This window comes from Adiantum capillus-veneris, chromosome 24 (genome assembly GCF_014529385.1).
Source record: "Adiantum capillus-veneris isolate H3 chromosome 24, ASM1452938v2, whole genome shotgun sequence".
Classification (NCBI taxonomy): Eukaryota; Viridiplantae; Streptophyta; class Polypodiopsida; order Polypodiales; family Pteridaceae; genus Adiantum; species Adiantum capillus-veneris.
This window is the reverse complement of record NC_140954.1, coordinates 111071256-111081337: the sequence shown is the minus strand read 5'-3', so window position 1 is coordinate 111081337 and position 10082 is coordinate 111071256. Positions and strand designations below refer to the sequence as shown.

The following is a 10082-nucleotide window of genomic DNA, read 5'->3' as shown; positions in this document are numbered from 1 at the left end:
TCAAAAAAGATGAAGCCGTCCAAATCTCTGACCAACAAGGGAATAAAGTTGAAGTAGTAATTACAAAAGACATAGTCGCTGAAGCTCTCAAACTGCCAACAGAAGGAATGACAATGAGGGCAAGAGATAGAAAGGTGGCAAGAACCTTCACCAAGGAAACCGCCACTGCAACATTTGCCAATCTCATCCAGAAATAGGTGGAAGAACCTACAAGATTATACCACCAACACTTCCACTTCCTCGCCAAGATACCATTAAGGTATACGACACCCAATCATGTGGTTGCAACCACTTTTACATAAGTTCTCACGTTGACAACCAGGCAACCAATTGACCATTGGTGCAACGAAGTTATGTCGGTCTCGTAGAATGGTTCTTGCATTAGTATGGAGTCATGCAGATATAGGTTGAGGCGGTGAAGTCAATACCAGATGCCCATAGTGGAAAGCTTGATCATGATGTGTATGCCAAACATGGCAATTAGCAGGTCAAAGATTGGTTTTTAATCTCTAATGACCGGTATGCTCGTAGATGCATAAAGCATGCTATCCGGTTGCTCTATGATTCAATCATTTGGTTACAGGGTTTTTTTGAGATCCATTTCACGTTGAAGCTAGGAGGAGGTCATCTACCGTGGTTACATTGACGGTTGACGCATCCAATGCTTGTAGCGGCAATATCTCTGAGTATCAAAGACATGGTTTGGTTCTCGAAGGCCAATTGTTATCTTCTAGTGGCCGTAAAAGTCGGGTTGTCTTCAAACAAAGGTAATTTCTTCAAAGCTTTTGGAGGTGATCGGCGTCCGGTGGGAGTGACCACTAAGTCGCAAGGTAAAACAATGGGTTTCTAAAATAAACACCATGCTAAAAAATTCTTGACAAGCTGCAGATGAAGACCGAATTGTTTCTAGATGGTCGATGACCAGTTGTGTGCATCACACGGACGAGAAGATACACCAGGGGTAGCATGAACACCAGATGGAGGGAGTTCTGAGGTGGTTGGAGCCGGGCATGGGCTCACTAGATAAGATTGCACCATCACTGACACATGCAAGGGAAGGAGGTGATGAAAGCATCTCGTGTGCCGCCATGGGTCAGTATGTGAAGGTTGCCAATATAGAAGGTCCTGCAGGCGGCGTCCATGCAATAGAGGATGCAGTTTGAAGTCAACAAGTGGCGGCTATGCAATCCAAGGCCAGTAGGTGGCGCAACCAGATGACGGGAGTGTCAATGAGGAGATAAGGTAGAAGTGAACCCTCTGGCATCCATGCAAGGGCTGAGTTTGTCCATGGCCAGCAAGTGGCGGGTTAGTTGAAGGGGATTCAAAAGTTGGACATTAAGAGAATGAGGACGGGTTTTTTTTTGGGGGGAGAAAACTGGCCGATTGGGGGCAGCTTGGGGGGGGATTACAAATTAGCGCTACAGTTTGGGGCCCTATCGGGGGGGGTGAGTAAAGCAAGAGAAGGAGAGTGTGATAGAGGAGCAAAACCCGTTTGCAGGAAAAGATCGAAAGGGGATCGAAGGGGTAATCTCATATCAACAGGGATCGGATCTTGGAAGAAGCCTTCCACCTCGCCATAGGAGGGGTTCTTGCTAGGATTCGGAAATAAAGGCTTCAAGTGGGAGGCAATCGGTGTTCCAAAGCAGAAGGCAACCTCGACCATGCATTACTCAAATTCAAGCTCCAAATCAATGGCGGATATCTATGGTTTCATGTTTTTTTGAGATTACTTTGTAAGCTTAAAGGGGCCGACCTCGATCGTATCTGTATATGTCGCATTAAAGACTATCCTAACTCTAATCAAAAGCTCATTATTCTGCCCACTCCATCTATTGTGCCTTGGCATCTTCCTTTGTGCTCAAAGCTCGGGGCTTGTGTGTGGAACCTTGGAGTTTGTATAGAGCAAAAGAGAGAGAGAGAGAGAGAGAGAGAGAGAGAGAGAGAGAGAGAGAGAGAGAGAGATAGCATGTGTGAGTGCAAGAGAGAGCAAGAGATGGGAGGGAATGATTGCCGCTATGTTATAATGCTCGAGGTGTGTGCTATGTGTTGAGCTATTGACAAGTTTCTATCAGGAGTAAGGTGCATATAGCTAGGCGGATGAAGTCGTGAATTGTGCAAATTACGAGCTTACTAGTAAATCCATACAAAAAATACAGTGTGTGTGAGTCTATCCGAGTGGCTTGGGGTGCTAGATATCTGTTGGGCTATAGAGAGGCATCTAGTTTGTGTACTGTGTGTGTTCCCATTTCCCCCATCACATCAGTGGTGCCCCCACTGAGGACTAGCTGATCACTTTAAAGAAGACAGTGAAAAGATCAACCAAAGGATACCATGGCAACTCAAAGTTATGTCCCTATTTTCACAGGTGAGGAGGATCCAGACGAATGGATTGCAGACTTTGAATTATACACATGCTATCATTGCGGATGCCAAATGAAGACAGCAAGATGGACACTATTCCATTTGTGCTACGTGGCAAGGCGAAATCATGGTTCGGTATATTGCATGGCAAGCCGCAATACACATGGCCGACTCTACGAGCCAGCCTCTTACAAAATTTTCGAATGAAAGTATCACCTATGGACTTGGATGCGAAATTGAAGGCTCTCACGAAAGATGTAAGTGAGGAATTTAATGTTTTTCTTAATCGGTTTGAAGAATGTTGGGCATAATTAGCCACATCAATGCAATTGGCCAACGGTGACTACTTCAAGATGGAAAAATTTATGGCGTGCCTACATTCCAAGGTACAAGAAAAGGTGGATTTTGAAATCCCCGAGAACTACAACAATGCTGTAGCAATTGCTTGAGCAAAGAGTAGGAAGATCAAGAAGAAGATCGAGCAAGGACATGAGCAGCCACCATGCCCTCAAGGTGAGGTTCGAGCAGAGGATCAATCAAATCATGGAGTAGCGACTATTCCTCAGCAATGGGTACGCACTATTCAAGATTTTTCAGAAAAAATGCAAGAGCTTCGTTTAAGTATAATGGACAGAGGGCATCAAAGAACGGGAAGGGGAAGAGTTAGGCAGTTGCACTGGTCGTTGCTATAATTGTGGCGAAGAAGGACACTACGCACCGGATTTCCCACATCCACCAAGGGAAAGAGGAGGTTTGTACCCACTATTTGGAAGAGGGAGAGGACGAGGGAAATTCAACGGGCAAAGAGATCAGTAGTCTGACAATCCTGTGCCTCCTGCTCCTCAAGTTAATGAAGAAGTTCATCGTGTTAACATATTTGGAGTAGATGAGCAGGTAGTGGATGTTTTGGCCAACAAGAGAGCACGTGAAGGAAGAGAGATGGAGACAAAACGAGAGACTAGAGCTTGCAAAGGCAAAGGGAAGGTTGACGAAGGTAGAGAGACGACAGAGACAAGAAAAAGAAGAAGGAGACGCAAAATCAAGCAATCCGACTACCAACTTGGAAGGGATCATCCAGAATATGAATTGGTGAGTGATGTCAAAAATCAGAAGGCTAGTGTTACTTTCGGTCAGTTTCTTGCTTTACATGCTAAATTACGACGTCGGTGGTCTACTAGTGCTAGCATTAGGCTTCCACAAACAAAAGCACGAGTGCATACAGTGGGGAATCTAGCATTGAGGGTTGGGAGTCCAGCGGATGTGCTTCCGCTTGTTGATGTTCTTATTGAAAAGAAGATGCAGGTACAAGCATACATCAATGGAGGGGCACAAGTGTGTGTCATGACCAAATCTGCTATGAAAGATGTAGGAGTTAAAGCAGTGGTAAGATCTAATGTGTGAATGAGGATGGCCAACCATACCAAGGCAAGGTGTTTGGGCATAGCACAAGATGTGAAGGTAAAAGTTATGGGTGTTGAATGCCTTGTTGATTTCTTTGTTATAAAAGATGGCGACAATGCCTACCCTATCATATTGGGTAGACCATGGCTGCTTGCAATCGGGGCCAAACAGGATTGGTGGAAAGGGGTATTTACTTTGTTTGATAAAGAGAATGATAGACAGGTAACGCTTGATCTATGGACAAGGGAGAGCTTCTTCCATCCCATGGCAAAGGATGGGGGAGATGATTCGACGACAAGCTACGAGTATGAGACGGAGTCAACCTATGATGAAGGCTACACAGGTACAGAAGAGGAATAGAGTGATGACGCCCTTCTGAGGCCCTTCTCCACTTTGATGCTGATCTCTTTGGGGTTATTATCGATAACTCTATTCCAAAAAAAGGTATGCAAGCTCAAGTTTCTCCTATTGATGCTCAAGAGGTAAGAGGTGTGCTAGGAGAGGACTTAGCAAAGCAAGAGAAGGAGAGTTATGTTCAACTTTGTGCATCCCATCCTGTTTGCTACTGAGTATAAAGATCTACAAGGTGCTAAGAAAGTCGAACACAGGATCATACTCAAGGAGGGGTATAAACCAAAGGCACAGAAGTAAAGTAGATTAGGTGAAATTCAGCAGGAGTCTCTATGGCAGAAATCAACAATCTATTGGAGGTAGGTATTATCTATCCCGTGCAAGAATCTGAATGGGTCTCCCTAGTTGTCATAACACCTAAGAAGAATGGCAAATGGCGAGTGTGTGTTGATTATAAGCCTTTGAATGCTGCTACCAAGCGGAACTATTATCCTTTACCCTTTCAAGATGAAATTTTAAATCAAGTTGCAGGTCATGAAAGGTACTCTAATATGGATGGCTTCTCTCGATACTTCCAGATAGGCATTGCACTTGAAGGCCAGCTGAAAACCACCTTCATTTCACCATGGGGTTGTTTTGCCTACCGTAGAATGCCCTTTGGCTTGGTGAATGCTTACGCAACTTCTCAAGATTGGATGAATAAAGTGTTTGGTCCGTACCTTGGTAAGTTCATCAGAGTTTTCATGGATGACATAGGGTGTTACAGTTCCAGGGCTGCTCATTTGTCAAAGTTAAAGCTATGATTTCAACGATTGGATGAAGCAGGTGATCAATTGAATCCTAAAAAGTGTAAGTTAGCTCAACCTCGAGCTCACTTGCTAGGGCATGTGGTCTCACAAAATGGTATCGAAACGGATCCGGACAAGGTAAGGCTCTTGTGTTGATGAAGCCTCCCAAAAGTGCTACAGGTTTGGCATCATTTGTGCATAAATTGAAGTACCTCTCTCGATTATTTTGGGTGCTTTCACAGTATGTATACCCTCTTCAAAAAAATGAATCAACAGGTTCATGGCTTTCAATGAAATGAGGACACATAGGTAGCTTTTGACAGGTTTAAAGAAATCTTATGTCAATTGCCTATTGTTTGTCCTCCCAACCGTGAGGATGATTTTTATGTTGCTATGACGGTGGGTACAGTTGCAATTGGTGCAGTCCTACTACAAAAGGTAGGGCGGTGCTACAAACCCGTCTAGTTTGAGAGTCAGGTCATCAATCTAGGAGAGATGTCTTACACAGAGGCTGAGCAATGGGTGATGACACTAGTGTTTGCTTGCAGGAAGTTCAAAAGAAATTTAATTGTTCGCAAGTTTTATGTGCTTACCTCTAACAATTTATTACCTGAAGTGGTGCTTCACCTACGACCAGGGAGGCGCATTTTGAAGTGGGTGCTAGAGTTACAAGAGTTCGATTTTGAGTTTAAAATTGATTACACATGCAGGTCACATCTCGCAGATGTGTTGGTAAATAAGGGTGTAGATCTACCAGTGTATCCCAGGGTGGTTCCAGAAGAGGCAAACGATTAACCGAATCTAAAAGAAGATTTTGTCATGTGGTTTGATGGTGCTTACAGGAGGGTTGTCAAAAAAGCTAGAGGTGGGGTCATCATACAGGATCCACAAGGTAACACTATTATTTCAAAAGCTTATGATTTGGAGTATGTGCATACAAACAACGAGGCGGAGTACTTGGCTCTCCACTTGGGCCTTAAACAGTGTATCGAGTTTGGGATATCCAGGCTCACAGTGAAGGGAGATGCCCTTTTGGTTATTAAACAACTATTGGGGCAATGGCAGGTGAAGAGGGATTCTCTCAAGAATTGGTTTTTTTCTATTCAAAAGTTGTTGAAGTTTTTTAAAGTGTTGCAATTCAAGCATGTTAGGAGAGAGAAAAATCAAGAAGATGACCAGTTAGCCAGTAGTAGCCGAGTACAGATACATGTAGCAGGTTTATATGTGACGCCGGCTAGCTATGCAGGTAGGGAAACGATAAAATATGTTGATGATTTTTTGAGCACAGGTCAAGGTCCTGCAGGCATGTCCAAGCTACAAAGGAAAAGGGTTGCTCAAAAGGCTAGCAGGTTCACTTTGGTAGGTGAAGACCTTATGGCATACGGCCATGATGGAATATTAAGGAGGGTTCTCTACAAGGAAGAAATCGGCATGGTCTTGACACAATGTCATGAAGAAAGCGGGCATCAAGGTAAGGATAAGGTACTCTTTTGCATTCTCAGAGCAGGTTTTTGGTGGCCATCTCTTGTACGCGATGTTCATTACTGGTGTAAGACGTGTCACGAATGTCAAGTTATGGGTGAGCGGCGTTTAGTAGCAGAGTCACAAGGGGCTATCTTGGCCCAAAATGCATTTGAAAAGTGGGGATTGGACGCTATTGGCCCGCTTCCCAAGTCTACAAGTGGGAAAAAATACATTTTGGTAGCCATCGACTACCTCACTAGATGGGTAGAAGCCAAAGCGGTCAAGGAGGTAAATTCTCTTTCAGTTGCTCAATTTCTATTTGATTATGTCTCTTGTTGGTTAAGAGTGCCATGGGTTTTGATATCAGATAGAGGACAAGGATTCTGCAACAAGCTAGTACGTGCTTTGGTAGAGAAGATGGGAATTCAACACAGATTCTCATCTCCCTATCACCCACAGTGTAACGGTTTGGTTGAAAGTGCAAATGGTCAGATCATTAAAATGCTCACCAAGTATATTTATAAACACGTGGAAGATGGGGAGGGGAATCTTGATAAATGCTTATGGGCCTACCGAACTTCTTATAAAGTGGCCACCAATTTCACTCCCTACAAATTGGTGTTTGGCAAAGAAGCAGTCTTACCTGTACACATCCAACTAGGGGAATTAAAAGGTTTATGGCGAGCTAATGTGAATCAAAGAGATGTTTTGCAGGACAGGATCACACAATTGGAGACTTTGAAGATGGATCGAGAGGCTGCAGTAGATTTATATGTGCAACAAAGAGAGAAACGTGTGGCGAAGTTCAATCAAAGATTGCCAAAAAAGGAGCTACAAGAAGAAGTGGATTGGGCCCTACAAAATTTCCAAAGCTTTCCCTAATGGTACTTATCAGTTAGACCAGTCCAATGGCAAGCTCCTTCGACATAGGGTAAATGGAGTTCGTCTCAAGCTGTATTTCGACAGAGCTCTCACGCCAGATGTTCATCAGGTTCTTGTTGAAGGGGTTGGGCATCCCACTTTAAGGGTGCAGTCCAAGATAGCAAAAAGTCATGAATAAAAATTTGTACATATGACTTTATTTCATCTTTGCATAGCGTTAGCAGGTTTATAGTTTTGAATAATAAGAGATTTCATTAGTTGAACATCCAGTGGGTTGGGCAATGATGGTGTGCATCAAAGTTATGTCGGTCTAGTAGAATGGTTCTTGCATTGGTATGGAGTCATGCAGATATAGGTCAAGGCACTGAAGTCAATACCAGATGCCGGTAGCAGCAAGCTTGATCATGATGTGTATGCCAAACGTGCAAATTAGCAGGTCAAAGATCGGTTTTTAATCTCTAATGATCGGTATGCTCGCAGATGCATAAAGCATGATATCCGGTTTCTCTATGATTCAATCATTTGGTTACCGGGTTTTTTGGAGATCCATTTCACGTTGAAGCTAGGACGAGGCCATCTACTGTGGTTACATTGAGGGTTGAAGCATCCAATGCTTGTAGCGGCAATATCCCCGAGTATCAAAGAGATGGTTTGGTTCTCGAAGGCCAATTGTTATCTTCTAGTGGCCGTAAAAGTCGGGTTGTCTTCAAACAAAGGTAATTTCTTCAAAGCTTTTGGAGGTGATCGGCGTCCGGTGGGAGTGACCACTAAGTCGCAAGGTAGAACAATGGGTTTCTAAAATAAACACCATGCTAAAAAAGTCTGGACAAGCTGCAGACGAAGACCGAATTGTTTCCGGATGGCCGATGACCAGTTGTATGCATCACACGGACGAGAAGCTACACCAAGGGCAGCATGAACACCGGATGGAGGGAGTACCGAGGTGGTTGGATCCGGGCATGGGCTCACTGGATAAGATTGCCCCATCACTGACACATGCAAGGGAAGGAGGTGATGAAAGCATCGAGTGTGCCGCCATGCGTCAGTATGTGGGGGTTGCCAATATAGAAGGTCCTGCAGGCGGCATCCATGCGATAGAGGATGCAGTTTGAAGTCAACAAGTGGCGACTATGCAATCCAAGGCCAGCAAGTGGCACAACCAAATGACGGGAGTGGCAATGAGGAGATAAGGGAGAAGTGAACCCGCTGGCATCCATGCAAGGGCTGAGTCTGTCCATGGCCAACAAGTGGCGGGTCAGTTGAAGGGGATTCAAAAGCTGGACAGTAAGAGAATGAGGACGGTTTTTTTTTTGGGGAGAGAACTGGCTGATTGGGGGCAGCTTGGGGGGGATTACAAAGTAGCGCTACAGTTTGGGGGCCGAACAGGGAGGTGAGTAAAGCAACAGAAGGAGAGTGTGATAGACAAGAAAAACCCGTTGCAGGAAAAGATCGAAAGGGGATCGAAGGGGTAATCTCATATCAACAGAAGGTGAGTAAAGCAACAGAAGGAGAGTGTGATAGACAAGAAAAACCCGTTGCAGGAAAAGATCGAAAGGGGATCGAAGGGGTAATCTCATATCAACAGGGATCGGATCTTGGAAGAAGCCTTCCACCTCGCCATAGGAGGGGTTTCTTGCTCAGATTCGTAAATAAAGGCTTCAAGTGGGAGGCAATTGGTGTTCCAAAGCAGAAGGCAACCTCGACCATGCATTACTCAAATTCAAGCTCTACATCAATGGCGGATATCTATGGTTTCGTTTATTTGAGATTACCTTGTAAGCTTAATGGGGCTGACCTCGATCGTATCTGTATATGTTGCATTAAAGACTATCCTAACTCTAATCAAAAGCTCATTATTCTTCCCACTCCATCTATTGTGTCTTGGCGTCTTCCTTTGTGCTCAAAGCTCGCGGCTTGTGTGTGGACCCTTGGAGTTTGTGTATAGCAAAAGAAAGAGAGAGACAGATAGCATGTGTGAGTGCAAGAGAGAGCAAGAGATGGGAGGGAATGATTGCCGCTATGTTATATTTCTCGAGGTGTGTGCTATGTGTTGAGCTATTGATGAGTTTGTGTTGGTAAGGTGCATATACCTAGGCGGGTGTAGTCATGAATTGTGCATATTACGAGCTTACTAGTAAAGCCATACAAAAAATATACTGTGTGTGAGTCTATCCGAGTGTCTTCGAGTGCTGGATATTTGATGGGCTATAGAGAGGCATCTAGTTTGTGTACTGTGTGTTTTCCCATTTCCCCCATCCCAACGTGCAGTACGTGTTTTCCACATTGAAGGGGACAAAGAAAGAGGAAAAATTACATATCTGGGAGCACCAAAGGTTCTAACCAGAAATACCTACCATGTTATCAGCATGGCAGATAACTTGCCTCTTGCCCTAGATCAAAACACTTGGATTGTGTTCGCAAAACCTTCCCCTTGAGCCACAAGATCTACCAAGAGAACATACAAGTTTGATGAAGAGTCTACTGAGAGCTCGCCATAACGGCATAGTAGTGAAAGCTCCGATAATGAGGAAAGAAGAGCACAAATCAAGGAAATAAAAAGAAAAGCAATGTCAGCACATCAAGAGGAGCTGCAATAGAAATAGGCTAGGTTTGAAAGAGAAAAGCACTCCTATGAACGTAGCCGCCAAGCTCAAGGCAAGGACCCTGCAAAGTGGGTACCCATTGAACTGAAAGGACCAAGAATAAAGCACCATGCCAGGAAACAGGCCGAAGATCCCACAAAATTCTAGGAAAAATGTATTAGGAGACAGAAGCTTTGAAGTTGAAAGAAGCCCAAGAAGCAAAATGAAAAGCTAAAGAGGCAGCGGAGCAGCA

The 10082-nt window shown here is 44.2% G+C and overlaps 2 protein-coding genes across 4 annotated transcripts; both read left to right on the top strand.

Moving 5' to 3' along the window:
- Window positions 1-1395: 1395 nt before the first annotated feature.
- LOC147426957 (uncharacterized) lies at window positions 1396-8060 on the top strand. 3 transcript variants are annotated; one of them, XR_015186258.1, is made up of 4 exons: window positions 1396-1733; window positions 2366-6653; window positions 6733-7296; window positions 7728-8060. XR_015186258.1 is itself a non-coding variant. In XM_086498918.1 (3 exons), the coding sequence occupies exons 2-3, from the start codon at window positions 5721-5723 to the stop codon at window positions 6760-6762; spliced, it is 963 nt and encodes a 320-aa protein (XP_086355044.1). In that variant the 5' UTR covers window positions 1396-1733; window positions 2366-5720; the 3' UTR covers window positions 6763-8060. The 3 variants fall into 3 exon arrangements, 1 of the variants encoding a protein (XP_086355044.1); XR_015186257.1 differs by having other exon boundaries at window positions 6733-7356; XM_086498918.1 differs by having other exon boundaries at window positions 6733-8060.
- Window positions 6783-7247, top strand: LOC147426958 (uncharacterized). Its single transcript, XM_086498256.1, has one exon. The coding sequence runs from the start codon at window positions 6783-6785 to the stop codon at window positions 7245-7247; it is 465 nt and encodes a 154-aa protein (XP_086354382.1).
- Window positions 8061-10082: the final 2022 nt, after the last annotated feature.

Bases quoted from the DNA above. Each gene is read 5' to 3' on its own strand.
- LOC147426958 (XM_086498256.1), top strand. From the start codon at position 6,783: ATGGGAATTCAACACAGATTCTCATCTCCCTATCACCCACAGTGTAAC.
- LOC147426957 (XM_086498918.1), top strand. From the start codon at position 5,721: ATGTGGTTTGATGGTGCTTACAGGAGGGTTGTCAAAAAAGCTAGAGGT. The intron at 6,654-6,732 runs GTAAATTCTCTT...TTTTGATATCAG, and splicing joins AAGCCAAAGCGGTCAAGGAG to ATAGAGGACAAGGATTCTGC.